We start from the raw sequence: 20,052 nt of genomic DNA, 5'->3' as shown, positions 1-20,052 counted from the left end.
TAGCAAATGTTCACATTATTCCACTTACTTCACAATAATGTTGTTTCAGGAGACGGTGCTTGCTGGTCATATTTGTTTACATTTCAGAGAGTTTAATGGTGTAACTTTGAGGTATATTTAACAAAGTTTCTGACAAATCTGATAACCAATAAAGTCATGTATAACTAGGCTGCCATACATATCTATGTTATTAAATTATGGAGGAATAAATACGCTAAGAAAATGAAGAGAACATATCATTTCAGAAAGTGATAAGTTCTCGGCTGATTATTCATTTCATATTCAACCCTTCAGGCACCTGTTCGAAGTATCTGAGTTTTCTTTACAGTTTAAATAAATAAATTCTTTAGTTGATTACGTGACAAAGTAATTTGCCCATCCGGGGCAAAGGCCCCCGGCACGTAACCATGAAAAGGGTCGCTAATCTGGGAGCCTGCCAGACAGATCGGAAGGTATCAGTTGCATGTATGCATACTGACTTAATCAGAAAACTTACTCATAGAATTTGTAATTATAAACTTCCTGTTCTTTGTTTTTATTTGCAGGACAATGCAGCGTTAGAAATTGGCACTGGTCCTGTAGTCCTTGTCAAACTGACCAATAGTTAAGGTATCATAAGAACTAGTAGAAAATTTCTCATTATCAAGGGTTTTGCTATTACCGGTAATTATCATTGTAAGGACTAGTGGACTTTCTAGCGCTACAATGGAGGTGTATTTTGAAATTAATGATAAATGCTGTTTTGCAGGAAAATATTCTCTCATGTGGGAGAGTGGGAGATTTCACCAAATTATGTGAGACTTACGCAAAATGCAGGAGGGTCGACAGGTCTGGGTATGAAAGATGACAATGACTCACCTGTGCTCCAGTTCGTAGAGGTTGGGTAAGTGTGGGTGAGATGTATCCGCTGGAGGCATTCTGGGAATCATGCTTCTTGTAGCTGAGGAGGGAGTACTGTTGCGGTACCTGGCAAAATATACTATTATAAATATGTGACAGATGGTCCAGTAATGTATCGCCATAATTTACAATGATGTTTTAATTATTTCTTAATATTCTGAATGCTGAGCTGCCAACCAGTTTTCACTCCCATGTGTATTTATTCTGTCTTGAAAGAGACAGTACTTGAAATAATTTCCGAGCATGTCACATGCCTGATTCAATTCTCAAACCAAAACAATAGAGCTCCACAAAGTGAAATCAACAACGGAAGCGCTGTGTGGAGTAAAATGGCTTCAGTTTTGTTTTTTAAAAGAGGCCAAAAAAAGAGAAAGCTTGTGTGTTTCGCTTACGGATGAGTTGCAAAATACTAATTGCCAGCTTGATCAGATCAGAAGTCAGTGTTGAACAAAGCCTTTGTTATAATATAAATGTGTGACGGTGGTATGAAGGCTATCACTCTCCTACCCAGGGTTCCTTGCAGCCAGGCTTGTACCTCTGTCACATCGTAACATCTTATACAGTCCATTCATGTGGTTTTCATCTGTGTCATTTTGGATCAGTCTTCACATTTAGATGATCATGAAATGTTTAATCAACTTTCATTGAGAAAATATCCTAATAAGCGACAAACTATTTCCTTTTGTATATGTATCCTCCACATCCTGTCATCGAAGCCTTGAAGGCAAAGCTAGTAATATGGTCACTTTGATGTGTAAAGCTATATTGTCATGCACCTCAATGTCGCAGTTTTAGTAGTAGATTTAAATAATTATGCAAAACAATATGTACAGAGCAATGAAAGGCTTGCATTAGGCCCGTCTGTTCTTATTTCAGAATAAGCGTGTTTGTTTACAAACAATAGAAAAGTCTTTTCACATGATCAGTCTACACCGGCGGGGTGGTCACTGGAGCAAAAATGGAATAAGACTAGCAAGAGACGAGTAAGTTTACAAACAAAGGTTCAGAACGGTCGACGTACTGTTCCTTTAAAGTTGTTGTTTTTGTACAAAGACTTTTCAAGATGTACCTGGATTTTAATTTATAAAAAAATACAAGTATGGCAAGAAATAACAAATAAGTGGAGGTGTACAATGTAAAAATCTTCAAACTAGTGTTAGTGGGCTTTTTCCTGTGAGTGACCTCATTCAAAATTTCATAAAAAATAAAGAAAATAGCATAATCAGTATCCCCCGTCATGGGGCACATTAAAATTTTGTTTATTCATATAGTAAACAGTTACACGGTAGTTAATGTTAACTATACATCCTCATATATATCCTATATATATATATATATCCTCAAGAAGAGATAGCATCCTTGTGTGGAAACGTCCAAAAACAAAGTTTCCAGCTTCTAAGATCACAAACACCCCTTGCATCACCATGGCGACCACCCAAACAAATCAGGTCAGGCACCCGATTATTTTGCAGTCTGACTGACGTACATGATCTGATCACCTGACACCGCCTGCCCATCATTCTCTTCTTTGGAGCTGACAGGCTAGTGTAACTGTGATGCGATGATGGATCGTCGGGCATAGATCGTGTGAGATAGGATAAGTATTGTAAATATACAATTTACTGTAAAACTTACAAATTTTTAAAACCATACCCACCTCACTCTATGCATTTATCTCACAGTTGGACGTTGGGTCGCAGATTACCCTAGTCTGTATTTGTCATGTAACTGTGAGATATACACGAGGAAGTTGGTGCTAAACATGTTTCAACCCTAAGATTGTCATACATTCGTGTCCGAAGACAAAGACTCATGATTTTATCGGTGGATCACTGCACTGCACTGAGTGAGAATACCCCTTTACAGCACTAGAACACAACATCATGTCATCGGGTATAACATGTGATGTGTGTCTTCGCATAGGACATCGTTCTATGATGACCTCGTGGTTTTGAAGTAGGCAACCTGTGTTTCAACCCAAAAAGTTTTACATGAAGGGTTGAAGTGACAGATAATATTTTTCTTCAAATTAAGACAATCACTATGAAATGATACTTATCGAACATTCATGAAACTTCGCAGATTTAATTGATCGTTACTTTGTCTAGATGTGCAAATGACTAATCATTTTTAGATTCCCTCTCTACAATGACCACCTGGTTGTTATTTGTAGGTTTAATTCTAAAATTTATGACCCCAAACCCTTTTAACCGACTTCTATCAGATTTACTGTTGTACAAAGGTTATCTATACTCTACAAGGTAACCTCATTTCCTTAACTATCCTAATACCAAGTCGTAGATGGAGGTGGGTTGTTAGAATGGTCGATTAACAGAGTTTTAGGCAGAAAATAATGGACATTTTGACAATCACTGGATTGTTTGCTCCAGTCTCGATTAGTTACCGGACGCTGTCTCAGAGCTGGAATATTGCTGATTTTGGCGTTAAACAACAAACAAACAAACAAACAAATCCAAGTACAATGATAGAAACAGCTGGGTAGTCTTCCAGTGTACTCAATAAAAATTACAGCAAAACCTCTACCACATTTTGCCTATCTTTGTTATCATACCAGGTCAATCTCTCCGGTTGGATATATGTAAACACACATAACGTATCTCTACTGAAACCAAACATACTTTTATCAAACAGAATAGGAATAGCATTTCTGCACATTTAACATCAACAACATACCTTAATTACCAGTGAATATTTTATCAAAACCAGTATTCCTCCCGAATACCTCCCGAACTTGGACTTTTTTGTGTCTGGTAAACAAAAAAGTTAATATTCTAGAAAAATGTCACTAAAGCCATATTCTATTGTCTATGTTTCATATAAAGCAAAATGCCATGTTGAGATAAAAAAACAAACAAAGCCATATTGGACAGTTTGTGGGTCAAACCTTTTATTTTCCAAGCAATGTAAGATGTGCTTTTGCCTGTTGACTCGCTATAACAGCCCAGGTCACCCCGTTATTGCCCTGAGGCTGAGTTAACCTTGGACCTTGACGGTAGCACCCTGGTCCACAGATGACAATGTTCCACTTGAGTCCCGATCTGCAACTGGAGCAGACACCTGATGCTCATCACCTTCCAGAGCAGTAGGTGGCATGACCTCAATAACGAGCCTGCCATTCTTATAATAGCCCTCTATTAGCCCTTCTCTTACCTGAGCAAAATCAGTTTCTCATGCTGTCGCTTATTACGAATAATTACAAGAAACCAAGCAAAAGCAATGAAACATGTGAAAATAGCAATAAGTACCCCATATTTCCAATCAGACTTTGTTTGAATCTTTTGCAATAAGTTATGTAAGATATTAACCCTCAATGTAAAAACAATATTACATAAGGAGTAATTGTTACATTAAAGGTTGTAACAAACCTATTCAACCACGACTTGTAACCAATCTGGGAGAGGTCTCCAGTCAATTAGCTCTACAAGACAAACCCCCCAAGACATAAATAAGGTGGATTTGCTTAGCATCTCATGTTACCCTTTGTTGAAGCTTTGCCAAAGCTATCAATCCCACCGCAGGATTGAAGTATGCTAAGACAAGATGAGGTAACAATCAACAACATTAATAAGATGATTTTCAAACCAAAACTGAGACATCATGTGCTCAAGGCAGAGGTGAGCAGGTAAGGGTTTGGAACACCCCTGAAACGTCCACGCCTTACGGCGACTTCATAGTGGAAGACTATTGTCTCTACAGATGAGTTTTTTGCCTCTCCATTGAGGTCTCAATCTGGGAACATGAAAGTACAATAATAAACAACAGAGTGGCTCTCCATTATTTATTCATGCTATACACAATTCAGGAGACCACTGAGGTAACTATCTGTGAGATGGGGATAAACAACCTCTTCCGGGATCGTCAAAGTATCGATGACACCAGCAGGTAGATGCGTAAAGCTCTGACTGGACATAGTGAGATGTCCTCACGATCCTTAAGGAGTAGGATATAGGCCAAAAACGGGATGAATAGTCTACCTGGTTGACCCAGAAGTTGGTTCTTCGCAATGAAGTCCCATTAAGACCAAATTGCACTTTGCCATGGCTGTGCTTCTTGAATCGAATCCTGTTGACATCCAAGGCTTGTATCTCGCTGACCCTCACAGCAGTAGCCAAAGCAAGAAGGAAGACTATTTTGAGAGTGATCTGATCGAAGTCTTTAGTTTCCAGAGGTTCGTATTCTGCTGACGTCAAGTGTCGAAGAATAATGTTCAAATCCCACTTAGGTGGATGAAATCTGGACGACTGGTCAGCGAGTTTATAAGAGCAGAGAAGAGCTTGGAGTTTGGCAACTACAGAAATCTTCACACCTGTTGTAGTAGTGATGACCAAGTTAAGAGCTGCTTGATATGTGGATAACATTGAGCCCTTAAGCTTCCTGGTAGAACGAAGATGCTGACGATATTCTGCAACTTGCTGTGGAGTAGCAGTAGTATGAGAGGTGATAGACCTGCCACGGCAGTATCCCTAGAAGGCTTTCCATTTATGGTCATACAAAGCTTTGGTTGAAGTACGGTCAGTAATGGTCTTCGCTACTCAGCTTGTGTACCCTTTTGTTACAAATGACTTCTGGAGATGAACCTGACGCATAGATGTGTGATGTCCAGGAAAGGATGAAGAAGGCTCGAGTGAGTTTGAAGGAGAAGGACACTTCAAAAAGGAAGCAGATGATGACTTCCCTTTGCGAGCTCTACCAATGAGTAAACCAACTGTGGCCAGTTAGGTGCGATCAAAATCATATGTATCTGAGTTGTGGCAACAACCTTCTGAATCATCCGTGGTAGAAGCTGTTAGTGGAAAGGCTTAAGCGTAGAGATTCTCCCACTATATGTCCAGAGCATCATACTCCCATGGCTCTTGATCCGGAATTGGAGAGATGAATCTGGGGAGTCGTGTGTTGAACCTGGTTGCGAATAGGTTGATCTCTGGGTGATGGTAGAGGTGGCAAATCCCCTCGCAGATAATCGAATGTAGATGCCATTCTGTTGAGGGTGGTCAACCTGGATGGGACAAGGGAGTCTGCTATGATGTTGCTGACCCACTGAATGTGTCAAGCTCTAGCAGGATGCCCAACGCATCGATCAACTGAAAGAAGTCATCAGGGCCAGCAGGGAGGCTGACTTGGTGGATCCAATCTTGTTGATGTACCAAACGTCTGAGGTGTTGTCAGACTGGATCATGAGTCATTACGACTGAAGAACTTCCGCCCAATGCGGGAGATCACTTGAATGACCACCTTGAATTCGAGATTGTTGATGTGGAGGGTTGTTTCCATTGCGGTCCTGATGTCTGACGATACTGAAGGTGCGATTGTTGATCTGAAGATAAGGTCCCAGAAAAAGCTGAAATGGACGTAGTTGTAGACAACCTCTTGGGGAAGGAGCTTGAGCCGACATGAAAAGATCAGATAACTGCTACCATTGTCGAAGATGTAAAGACTGTCTAAGTGCTAATGGCACGAGTCGTTGTATCTTCTTCCACCTGTCCGGAGGAAAGAAAATCTTCCTGAGATCAGTGTAAAAAAGAGCTCCGATGAATCGCAGTTGTCGAGAGGGTGTGGTCTCCGACTTTTCTGTGTTGACTAGCCAACCGAGATGATGAAGTAAACTCTGCGCGAAGGCGAGATGCTTGACTAGAATGTTCCGGTCGGTATGGGCCTGGATGCAGTCGTCTATAAATGACTTGAGGATGATCCCTCTGACGTGAAACTTCTTGATGGGCTTTATGAGGCGGGCAAAAAGCCATGATGCCGAAGAAATTCGAAACAGGAGCACCTTTCACTGGTAGTGACGACCTTGGTAAATACACCGTAGGTAATGGTGATGCTGTCGATGGAAGGGTATGTGAAGGTAGGCGTCTTGTAGATCCAGGCTGACCATGTTGTCCCCTTGTCGAACGATGGTGCAAAGGAGCGCGACAGACAACTTGCGAAAATGAGCTGGCTTTTCTACGTACCACGTGTTAAACAGCTTCATGCTGAAAATCATCTTCTTCGTCCTCTACCACGAAAAGAACCTGATTTTCCTGTTGGGAGGGGTTGAATTGGGAACGTCTACGGTCGTGCCTCCTGAATCCTGTTATGGAATAGGTTGGGAGATGACCACGGCAATAGACCAATCCAATCTGTCAATCAAAACTAGCGCATGCGTAAGTTATATCCAATCAGAAGACCGGGCACGCTTTGCAGATTTGTCAGACTTTTTTCCGTCGTCAAACGATGCCTGAGAAGAGACGTGCTTTGTGCTATTTTCACTCACGATATCCATTACAAATTGCTGGGATTAGATGTATACCCTTACCCAAACCCACAGGGTTGGGAGAAAAATGTTTGAGGCTGTTTGAGGTGTGCGGTAGGCCTCAACATCAGTTGATGTCGCCACCATCTTCCACGGTACCCACGTCTGCTCAAAGGTGAGAATTTGCACAAATTTCTGCACTTTTGAACATATGCATATTCAATACGAGTAAATGACAACTCGTGGCAATTTAAGATTTTACACACGTTATAAACAAGGATAATGCTTGTAACTACAAAATCATTTCTGAATTATGTATTTTGGCAACATCGGGCATATTGCTGAAATGTGACACGCATGACGGCCGTGACTCTCTGTAAACAAATATGTCAGTGATCTGATTTCGATTAGTACAGATAGAATTGAAGTACAATCTGGTGGAAATTGTTGTCCTCTCTCTTAGATATTATTTATTTTGTAACAGATTTTTAGATATGATTTTAGTTAAATCACAACAATCGCAATGAGCCTATATATCTATAAATACACGTTTTGCAAATTACTCGAGTGTATTATTTCAAATTACTCTAGCATAGTTCTTGAAATATTATTATCATTATTATTATTATAATTATAATTATTATTATTATAGAAATATTGTCATTGTCAATGGTTTTCTTTCCCGCAAAATTGTTTAATTTAATTCCCATTAAATTATGCTTTGAATATTTCAACATTTCTATGTAAAGACACAACCCATGCAGTAATGAATTACCTGATCCCATTCTTGTGAAATGGAAATCATCCCTTCAAGGTTAGAAAGAACAGGAATATTTCGTGAGAAGGAAATATTTTGACAGATTGAAATAAAAAAATATTCTTAACTGATATAAGAAAATTATTGGTTTAGAATTTTTACAAAATAACTTATTCACTGATAGTGGAAGCTTACTAATATACATTTAAGTGAAATATTACAACTGTTAAAAACGATAATAAGTCATTTATAAGTCAGATACAAACAATTTGTAAAATCAAAAGCAGTATCTCTTTGTCACACCCTGAGTGCCTGATCAATTCAGATACAGAATAAATTATATTAATTCTTAATACATTTCATATATAACTGTGATGAATATTGAAATGTATTTAACCCAAAAGGTAAATCTTTACCATGATTTGAGGAGATTGTCAATATTTGATAATTGAACAAGAGCTAGTGTTTATTGGTTATTTACATATTGTTCGAGATTTGGTTATAATTATGTTGAAAATAAGCTTCATATTAACTTGACAGAGATTTTGCTGGTTTCAGGACATTTTCATTTTCAACTTTATGACATTATGGATGACAATCAGTCAGTATCCTAGAAAAGGAACTGGTCTGAATCCCTGTTTGCGTGTATTTTTATTATTTAAGGAAAAGTCATGTTCACACTAGAATTTGTGAGGCATGCTTGGGATGTATATTGCAATATCTAATGAACTCCAGGTGCCCAGCTACCTGATACTTGCATTTAAATGTATGTTATTTCATGTATATGTAATACTTGTCACTTCACATGTGATTTGTAAAAAATGAAATATATATTATTTAGTGTTATGTCCTATAGGCATGTGTTTTCTGTTGCAATAAAAAAAATATTTCTTCTAAACAGTCATGATGTCAACAGTTCATTTTGTTGATTAAAGTTTGAACTTCTGAGATATTAAAGTCTCTGAATGGCATTTAGAAGTGATACACATAAGGAAGAGAATTGATGGATGTCAACTTCTTTATAATGAGGAATACAAGGTGGTGTTCCTTATAAAAAGAAGTTAACATCCATAAATTCTCTTCCTCATGAGATATTTTTTTTAATTTGCATGTTTAGTTGTTTACAGTAATAATTCTTGGATTCCCAACAATTCTTTTCAATAAAAAATCACACATGAATTTAAATTTGTGTTGTATATCTTATTAATGCAAGTTAATTGATGGGAAGTACTTCAGACCCTCTCTTCAGATAATTTTGCTACCCCAGGTTATGGAATATGGATCCGATTGATTCGCCATGGCAACTGCAGGTGGTCATTTCATCTTGGATCCTCTCAATGTTTTCCACTGTTGTCACATACATGTACCTAAATACTGGCAGTTTAATAAGTTCAATATTCTGGAAGTGTGACCAGGGAATCTCATTATGCAAAAAGCTGTCTGAGACGGCATCCTCCCCAACTGATTGGGATGTGATCGTGGCTGATGGTGGTTGCTTGACCACTGATTTTTGGGTTGGATGGATGCTAGCCTTAGTCGTACCTTTGGGTTTCTTACACAAGTCCAAGGAGCGTCCATTCCAATTTGGAATGAATGTTGGATTGCTTTGGAAAGATCGCTCATTCCAACCTTTCCAAAGCTTGGAAGGATCGATCTTTACGGAAAATCCAAAATTGGATTGGCAACATTTCCAAACATATTTCCAACACAGGAAATGTTTGGAATGACTTGGAGTAGTTTGGAATGGTTTGGAATTGTTTGGAAGTATGTTTAGAAGGAACAAGTTAAAATATGTTTTATTAGTAATTTGAACAATAAAAAGACTATGAATTATCTATTGGGTTTAAACTATATATAATAAATAATAAACTTATCTCAAACATTCACTACTTGTCTGTCTAGCGAGGGGCTTTTACAGTCGCATTCTCCCTAAGGTGAGAGAGAGACCCGCACTTGACTCGACAAGACAATAATAGGTCTCAAGATTAAGTATTCGGCTGGATGGCAGCTGCCATTTAATTATAAAACAGACAGTCGTCAAGACAGCTCACATATAAGTGCGCCGACATGTGCCTAAGATCATCCCTCAAAATACCTGAAATAAGGCTAAAGCTACCAATATCTAAATCAGAGATCAAAAGTATCAACAAACGTAAAATCACTCAAAGATGGCATAACCTCTATCTAAATACAAATACTCAAATCATAAAAATCCTCAAAGAAACCCTTACCAAACCAAAAATCCTCCACCCCTCCAAAAAAATCGATAGAATTATCACCAAACTCCAAACAGGCCACACCAAACTTAATAGCCAACTCCTAAAAATGAAAAAACACACAACCGGGAAGTGCCCACACTGCACACACCTAGAAACCCCAGAACACGCACTCTTACACTGCACCCACTACCACACCCACCGAGCAACATTACAAACGAACCTAAATCTAAGTAAGGCTCTTACCCTAGAAGCAATCCTGAGCCCACAAAATAACATAGAAAAATTTAAAGCCCTAGGCGTATACTTAACTAAAACAGACCTAATCAATTGCATCTAAAATAATCCAACCACCCAAACATACCACATAAACCAACAAACACACCTTAACAAACTCCCTTAGTCCCCACCACACCACCCAGGCATTCATTCCAAATTTCAAAATTTCAAAATCTTATATAAGCAACCACTAAACCCCCCTCTCTGGTTGCAAACCTTTCATTTTCCCTTTCAAACCACTAAATGACCAATGTGTGCGAAATACGCTTCAGTCGGAAAGGGCACGTAAAATCTCCTAGTATAAGTAAGTAAGTAAGCCTAAGATCATAAAATGGACAATCTTTGGTAACATCTAATTTATTGTTGTCTCACGCCAGAGCTTTGAATAATTCTGTTCATTGAACAATTGGAATTCAGGAAGTTATCAAAATTGATTTACTTACCATAAGATAGGATAAGTTGTTTACAACATAATATTATCATGTCAGGACGTACTACAGTCAAAACCATATATTATAAAATCAATTTAATGACTATGATTTCCAAGTCCCGATTATCAAATCAATAAGGTATCAGTTTCACCACATGTGCACAGACCACCTATACTTATATATATATTTTTCATAACTATTCTCCAGTTAAAGTCCTAACCTCTTATCAAATAATCTGTGAGATTGATCATCATTAACGAAACTCATTCTCATCAAAGAATACACAACAAATGAAGAATCAGATGCATACATTCATTGCCATGCTTCATTCATCACGAAGCAGATTTACATACATTTGTGAATAGCACTTAAACTGTGATAATGAATTTTACCATATCAACATAATAATATATACACAGGACATGCATTTAATAAATATTTACCATAATATGCATTTCTGAATATATAAAAGACTTTAACGTTGATATTTCAGACCAAAAAAAAGTCTCCTGTCTTTTAACATTCAGGGGAAAAGGGTTTGCTTTCACAATTGAACATTTGTTTTCACCAAAGGACAATCAAATCAAGCCAAAAACATATACATATATATGGTTAGCGACCCTCATTGTACAGCGAGGGGGGAAATTCGTCTGCTCTAACTGCCTTCACAAAAACATTCCAGCCCTTAATTAAAGAGGCAGCTGTGATGTAGAAGCATTACTTGCAAGGTTGTTTTAATAGAAAACTTACATTTTAAAAACACAATTGTTCTTATATAATGTTTTTAGGTTTGGTTTATAAATATTAGAGAAGAAATAGAAAAATCAAAATAGGAGTTGTGAATAGTGACAAATTTTAATTACATCACTGTGTCAATAATTATTGACTGATTCCGTCAAACAACTGTCAAACCATTTATTGCCATGTACGTACATGTACACAGGAAGTCGGCGCTGTCTGAGGCTCCAGGTAAATAAACATCGTGGTTTTATGACGGGAGATCAGACGAACTGTGAACCAGGGGCATGCGATGTAATTACACCTAAAGGTGGTAGAAGCAGGGTATTGTCTCTTGAACTGGCTAATTGACCGTATATATAATTGGTAAATATATTTCTTTTTGACACCCATGTTTCATGCGCATCCTGGCTTCATAAGCAGAATACAGACAAATGAGGCCCCATGATCAGCGGAGCGTGAACAACATGGATGCCGCCTTTTCGACCATACCGAACAGTCAAGCTGCGATCTCGGAACTGATCGCCCGATTGAATCCAATTGCAAGAGGAGACAAGGTTACTTCCCTTACCCAAACATGATCGTTGCTCAGAAATATTCAAATCTATCTTCAGTAAATCATGAAATTAATGCGAGCATGACATTTATGCGAAAAATGCGATCGTCAGTCCCTCTGATTATTTTAATATGTTTCATTTTATCATGATAAAAAAGTTAGTCACTTTTAAGGTTACCACGTTGAAAATGGAAACAATCAAAAACAACACAATGTATTCTCTCATCACTCAGCCTAACAGTGATGTAACTGCAAATTAAACAATCAAGTACGCTAAAGTATGACACATGGTGGGTGGATGACCAGGGGCACTTTGAGTTTGACAGGTGTCATCAACTGGTCAAGTAACATCACGGTTTGTATATTTCACGTTGATTGGACAGTCTAGACTGGCGCCAACTAATCATGACGGCGTCTTCAGAACAGAACAGAACTTTATTTCTCCCAGGTTTAGGCTTACGTGGTAAAGGGATAATTTTGTTTTAGTGATAGCACATTTTTAATTCAATCTAATATACTTTCCTTGATTGATTATATGACTGCGGTCGTAGATCCGGATGTATCTAAATATGCTCAGTAAATACACAGGATTTATTGTTATACTATTAGGATTAATAGATACAATTGAGTATTTATACCCTTGATCATAAAGTTAGTCACTACTTTTATTTTCACATGTTCGATTTGTATGATTTGACTTCTTTCAGTGGCATTTAGAAGTTGGTGTGATGAAGTAAGACGAGTTCTATGGATGAACAACTTCTTTATTACAATTAGTGCGACGTTTCGGTGTAGATCCTGGATGTTGTGGTCGGGGTGGGTTTGGGTTTGGGTGTGGTCGGAGATGGCTGGTTTTGAGTCATTTTCTTTTGTACTGAGGTCTTGTGTTCTTTTATTCTAATGGGTAGGGGCCTGGATGTTTCTCCAACATAGGAGTCGCTACAGTAACATTGTATGTGACATACGGCACCAGCTGGGTCTTCTTTCTTTGATTTAGGGGGCTTGCCATTGGCACTGAGGATGTTCTGGATTGTCCTGCCTCTCTGGAATCAATGTTGGCATGGTGTTTGAGCAGTCTGCGGATCTGGTGGCTGGCTGTTCCTATGTAGGGAAGACTGATGACAAACGGGGCTGTCTGTTGTCGTGGAGGCCGCTCTCTAGGGCTGAGGATGCTGTTGATTGTTTCTTCAACTAGGCTGGTAGGATAATTGTTGAAGTTAGTGAATACATGGCGGATGTGGTTGAGTTCAGTTTGTAGCTGTTGTGGCGTGGAACAGATTTTGACGGCACATTGGGCTAAGGTGGCGATAATTCCTCTCTTGATTTGTGGTGGATGGTTAGAGGAATTGTGCAGATACTGATCCGTATGGGTTGGTTTACGGTAGACACTTACGTAATTAAATTGTGTATAAATAAGGACACTAGGTTAATTACTGTTATTGATTATTTGATGAACATATTCACCTTTAGTTGCGTAATATGTCACAGAGGTAAAGCTAATCATAACAACTAATTGTCCCATTTATTTGCCTTCTATCTTTTATATGAAACAAATGCTATAACATGGGGTGATAAACTTCATTGGCAATAGACGTAGCATATAATTGCCCACATGAACAGTCTACTCTGTTCCAGATATGTTTATTCATTTTGTCAGCATTTAAATCGTTGCATTCCTGGCTCAATGATTCATTTGACGAAATCTTGTTCCCTGTTTTGAATTACCGTCAGATAGTTCCAGACCAATTATAAAATTTCCAGCCCTATGTGTTGCGCATGATTCTGAGATAATTTGAAGTTCATATTCTTGTACGAACACTTATCAAAATTCATTTATACCTAGTACTATTATGTACATATGCATATTAGTTCAAATTATAATAATGAGGCCCTCTATTCTCGAAACAGTCTTTTTTCTACGACAACTGTAAGTCATATGGGAAAACAAAATATTTGTTTAATTGTTCAAAGTTCATAGTCAATGTCATATGATTATAGACAAGGAAGATAAGAAATTAAATATAAAGAGTAGCCACTTTAAACGACAGAGTTAAATTTGCTCATGATTTGGTCTTTTCGTGGTAAATAGTGCCAAAATACTCTTAATTGTTTCCTTTCATGTCATTACTAATCTCACATAAGGTCAAAAGATGTACAACGTTTAACAGATATGATTATGACATGTTGTATCCAAACATATCCAAACAAATCCAAACAAATCCAAGCTTGGAAATATCACCTTGACAAATTTTGGAATGGTCATATTTCCATTTGGAATGATGGTATTTCCAAGTTTTGGATTGTTTGGAATGGATGATATTTTGTCCAGTGTTAGACGAGGAAGGTCATCTGAAAGATGAGGACATTTTGCACAACGGAAACTAGGTTTGCAAACTCCCCTGATAGTCACAGCATAATTTGTGTGGATCCACCGGTGAATATATATAGCAACACTTCTTGCAGGCCTGACGTTTCTTCTGATCCTCGCCCATAATGTTGCAAGTAGTATGCTGAACTCCCAGCAAATTTTGAGGAAAAAAATGGCCAAAATATTCTGTCTAAAATATAGCATGTCTCCACATGGAGGCTAACAGAAAGAGAATGATGAGGCAGAGGGTGTCAGGTGATCAGATCATGAAAGTCAGGCTGCATGGGATCCGGGTGCATTACCTGATTTTTAGGGTGGTCGCTATGGTGATGCAAGGGATGTTTGGACAAAATGAGCTAAAAAGCTGGAAACGTTTTAGGATGTTTCCACACAATGATCTGAAGTATGAAATGCATAAAATTCCTATATCCCTTGCCCCACTTCGTGGTGTGGAATAAAAATTGTGGCAACAACAAACTGTAATAATCATTACAGACCATATACTCCCATATATACCATGTTTTACAGTTTGTATGTTGTTGCCACAACCGAAGGTCTAAATCAGTCCAAAACGAGAGCTTTGCTGGTACACGTCCATGCCGTAGGTCACTTGCCAACAAGAAAGTAAATGTATACAAAATTGCGAGATGACATTACATCACATAGCTAGAAACTGTTCTTGAAACTTGTTGAAACATATACAGCAATACTATGTGTAGTGTCTCCTGGATATCCTTGCAGGTCTCTTTCACTGTAATCTTTGATGTGTGTTTCTGTGAAACAAAACATGAACCACTCCAACAAACTTATCCTTCTCCACATCCTCAAAATGAGCATGGAGGAATTGAACATTCAAGTGAGCCACTTTGAGTCCATCACCATGAATGTCCTCTACAGGGTGTGTCCAGGTGAACAGTCTTTCATTCCGCAATCTAGTCATCTCATCCAATGCTTTTTTGTTTGCTACAATTTATGTGATAAGTTTGGTGAAGAAATATTGTACGATTTTCAAGATCTGCTCCAGAAACAAGCACTACCAACATTTTCAGTCTAAGGCAAAGTCGTTGCCAGGGAAACTCGGTAAATATTTTGGGTAAAATCCCAAAGTATGAAAAGGCACCAGTTTTCCACTAAACCTATTTATGGTGAAGTTTGGTGAAGAAATATTTTACGGTTTTCAAGATCTGCTCCGGAAACGAGCACTACCGCCAGGGAAACTCGAAAAACAATTTTTTCAAAAATCCAAAATTATAAAAAGGCACCAGTTCACCACTAGACCTATCTATACTGAACAACAAAAGTTCCTGTGACATTGAATAAGATTTAATGCAAAGTTATGTTTTTTACCAAATCTGAAACAATTTCAGTTGCAACAGATAAAAGACTCCTGGAAGTGTTCAAATGGTTTAATTTGCCATACTGACTTCAGAAAATGTGTGATTTCATAAAAAACATGAACATGCCAAAATATCAATTTACAAATCAATAGCGTGTGTGTCCACCTCTGGTTGCGATGCAAGCAACACATCTTCATCTCATGGAATTGACCAGGCGTTGCACAAAGTCCTGTGGGATATTTGTCCATATCTGCGGGAGCATGTTTTGAAGCTCCTGAAGTGTCTGTGGAACACGTGGTTGACGTCGATCCATCTCATCCCACATTTGCTTAATTGGCAAGTGATCAGGGGAGCGAGCCGGCCAGGGGATGACATTCACGTTGTTTTGTTGAAGAGAATCCTGAACAAGTCGAGTAATATGAGGCCGGGCGTTGTCATGTTGAAAGGTAATGCCTGGGCAAAAACGGTGAGAACAATAGGGCCGATGATCTTGTCGCGGTAGCACTGTCCATTGAGATTTCCTCTACCACTATGGTAATCCCAAACCATGCCATAACGCTGCCACCCTAAAACAGATCTGCTTCCATGACACAATGATTGACGTAACGTTCACATCGACGTCGGTACACTCGAATCCGTCCATCGCTGTGGCTGAGGCGAAAACGAGACTCGTCAGTGAATAGAACTTGTCCCAACTGCATGGTCGTCCAGCGTAGACACTGTTTGCACCACTGTAAACGTGCTTGACGGTGGTTTCCTGTCAAAATGGGACGTCTGGCGGGTCTTCTGGCGACAATCCCAGCACATCTATGGCGGCGACGTACGGTTTGTGAAGATATTCGTCGAAGGCCAGGGATGCTTCTTGCAGTCACTGTTGCTGGCTGGAATCGATTCCTTAGGTGTGTTGTTCGAATCCAGTTGTCTTGTCGATTATTGGTTACGTGTGGCCTGCCACTACGAGGATAGTCTCTGACTGCAATCGTCTGTTGCCAACGTTGCCATAAACACCAAATGGTGTTTCTGTGGACGTTAAATTGTCTTGCAACATCACGTTGACTCGATCCTGCTTCAAGCATACCAATGGCTGGCAGACGCTCATTTTCGGACAGGCATGGCATTTTGTTATGTTGAATAATTCCATAATTTGGTTGTTTTTCTGAGTGGTTGTTGTCAGCACGATGCTCAACAATGCATATGGAATCCCGTTAACGCATATGTTTTTTTACCCATTTTTGGGTCGTGAAATGCATGGGGCTTGCATAAAAGTCATCTTTTGCATGGAATGCATGCTTTTCTGTAGCAGTTGTGTTTTTGTGACTTGATTCCATACATGTACTACAATACTGAAAACCAAACTTTACTTGTTTCAAAAATACACTAAAATATTGGTGTCAAAGGAACCTTTGTTGTTGAGTATATGTGCCAGGTTTGGTTAAGATATCTCTCATGGTTTTTGTGTTCTACTCAGGAAACATAATGTGACGGATGGATGGAAGGACGGACGGCACCCATTCCTATTTCCATAATAAAGTTCTTATGCTTTTTTTCAGGCTGATCCACAGATACCTCATTGATCACGACGTGAACAGAACGACAGAAATGAACAGTGTATAAATCAGTTCCCAAACTCCACGGGCCATGAGTGCTTGTCAATAAAAACTGTTTCAAGCCCTCATCATATTTTACTGGGCCTGCTTTATGGTGGCCACCATTTGCAATATGAAGTGAAATAGTCTTGAGATTATTATGCTGAAAAATGGCGAGGCTGGTAAGTGACATAATACCATACATGTACGTGATATTTGTGGTGGTTCTCAGATTTTCACATGCATAGCTAATAACGCATGTACAAGCAAATCAGTCTTAAGCAGTGTACATCAAAAACCCAGTTTCCGATAAACTACGAAATGAAAGCAAAATGACAACCCATTTTGATATTGAATGACACTTAAACTGACTTGAAGAGTTTAAGTAATAAATAAGCATTGATTAGAATTTTCAACTATACAGTCGGGCCTACTTTACAGAAATGTTACTAGCCCAATTTATAAGTCACCGGCACGTGGCAGGCGTGAGGCAGCTGTTTTGAACACTGAATGTGAACACAATACCTTGAGATTGAAGTAAGGAACTTTCCTCTTGACAAAGACTTCGGTTGGCTTGAATGGTACCACACCTAATGCATCAGGTGCCTGGAGTCAAAAGATAAAAACAAAAAATATTGAACATGAATTTTATGTATATAATAAAGCCAAAATGAATACCTTAAAAATATATAGACAGTGTGTATGGGTAAACTATTTTTATTAATCCTTGCATTCAGCACTTCAAACATCAGGTGAAACACACCATCTGCTTTTCCTTTTTATTGACATAACTTCTGGATCATGAACAAATGACCATGTCTTTGAAGGAAATTGTCTCATAGAAAGTTTGCTGAAGACTTTAAGTAGTGTAGATGATGAGGGTTGTGGACCACTACCACTGGAGCCAGATTTATATACCCATACCACCACTACAGAGGAAATTTTTTATGTCAAAATGATGATGCGATTTAACGATCGTCATGACTCGTATTAAAAGAATCATCAATATGAAATAATAATGAACAAAATTTACTATAGCCCACACGGATATTGGAAAGGTATAGGAGCAATACAAAAATTAGCCACCGCGGGTAAGGTATCTAAACATGTGGCCATGGATTGGCTAAAGAAACAAACGATGAGGCAAATATACTTACCACTTCCACTGGAGCCAGATTCATATACCTATGAATTTTTTATGTTGAAATGATGATGTGATTCAACAATTGTCATGAGATTAAACTAAATTGTACTGAAAATATTCTCTATTATTTTCACTAATATTCATACCATTCATTGAACAAAGTGATATTCAAAATGTTTACAAAGATCTTTGTTCATTTTACTAGGAGACCAGACTATATACTCTTTGGAAATTGGAAAGAAACAATTAATGACCGTATTTGGTTGGTTTGACATCACTGATATAATATATACCCTGTGGTAATTCTCGCCATTTGATTGTCTCCGTTATTATATACTTATGTAAGCATTCATTTAAATGTGATCAAACAATCCCATTTTTAATCTCCAACCAGTTCTTTGGTTTTGACACGGAATAATTGACACGCTTGTTGTCCCCCTTGTTCTATGAACTTGTTTTTCTCATCTTCGCTAATACCACTGGTCTTACAAGAATTAGATCGAATCTCCTGCTTCATTGCGTTGTATTTTGTGAGTTCTGACAACACTAAACAAAACTCATCCTCGCTGTTGAAATATGATCCTCAATGCTGTTCAACTTTGCTTCGGCAAGTGTCCGAATATTAACGTGTTTTAATGCTTTCTTTTGCAACTTACGAGAAATAAATTTTATCTCTATTCCCGCCAGTCCTGAGAATCCAGCCGCTACTTCCATACCAAGTACGATAGGCGCGGCGATTTTAGTTGATAATAAACCAACACCAGCTACACAGAGTCCCATGCCAGCTGTTACAAGCGTAGTGTCAACTCCTTCGAGAACATTCACAGCCCCGCGATACTTTTTATACAATTCAAGTCTAAGCTCCCTACCCTTCTCTAATCGATGTTTTATGACGCTTATTTGATGTAATCGAAATCCATCCACAGTATCCATCTTTTCAGATGCTTCATCAAGCACCGGATATAAACCCATAATGTATATCATTATATCATATAATAGTCTTTAATTGGTCTTGTTTCAAAGTTTTGAGAATATACATCAACCTTATTAAATGTATATTATGAGGCATAAATATCTTAGTAAGAGAAATGCTGTCACTTTTATTAACTTGGACCCCCTCAAGGGTTGCAACGGGTGATACTCCCATATCACATGAAATTCTCGCGCTCACGTGCTCACGTGCGCAGGAGCCTTGACGGTGACTGGTCAGACATGTTCCATGTAAAAAATAATACCCGGGAATAGCGATCAGCTGCTTCGCTTAGGGTTATTATTATTTTAAATATGTTTAGTAAAGGCTGCATATATTTAAGAAAATAATGGAATATATTATTCCTGATAAATAAAATAGTTTAAGATACAATTGTTGCCGATCCTTGCAATAAAAATCCTATAAAGTTATATCATTGGGTGTGTCTTGACCGAATCACCGGTCGATTCCAAGAAAACGTGTGTACAGCTGATTGCTGTTTCCGGCTTAGTTTACG

At 38.4% G+C, this 20,052-nt stretch overlaps 1 protein-coding gene across 2 annotated transcripts in view; it reads right to left on the bottom strand.

Annotated features, from left to right (window-relative positions):
• The window catches only part of LOC139470382 (cilia- and flagella-associated protein 221-like), a 219,124-nt gene that overhangs the window by 69,279 nt on the left and 129,793 nt on the right, over nucleotides 1-20,052 (bottom strand). For both annotated transcript variants that reach the window (XM_071252801.1, XM_071252802.1), the window contains exons 15-16: nucleotides 17,947-18,027; nucleotides 859-966 (exon numbers count right to left, since the gene is read on the bottom strand). In XM_071252801.1, the coding sequence (XP_071108902.1) occupies nucleotides 859-966; nucleotides 17,947-18,027 (189 nt within the window). The remainder of the gene's footprint in view (nucleotides 1-858; nucleotides 967-17,946; nucleotides 18,028-20,052) is intronic.

Source organism: Haliotis cracherodii, unplaced genomic scaffold, assembly GCF_022045235.1.
Source record: "Haliotis cracherodii isolate W230 unplaced genomic scaffold, xgHalCrac1.p SCAF_20, whole genome shotgun sequence".
Lineage (NCBI taxonomy): Eukaryota > Metazoa > Mollusca > Gastropoda > Lepetellida > Haliotidae > Haliotis > Haliotis cracherodii.
Note: the sequence above shows the minus strand (reverse complement) of the source record. Positions and strands in the feature narration are given on the sequence as shown.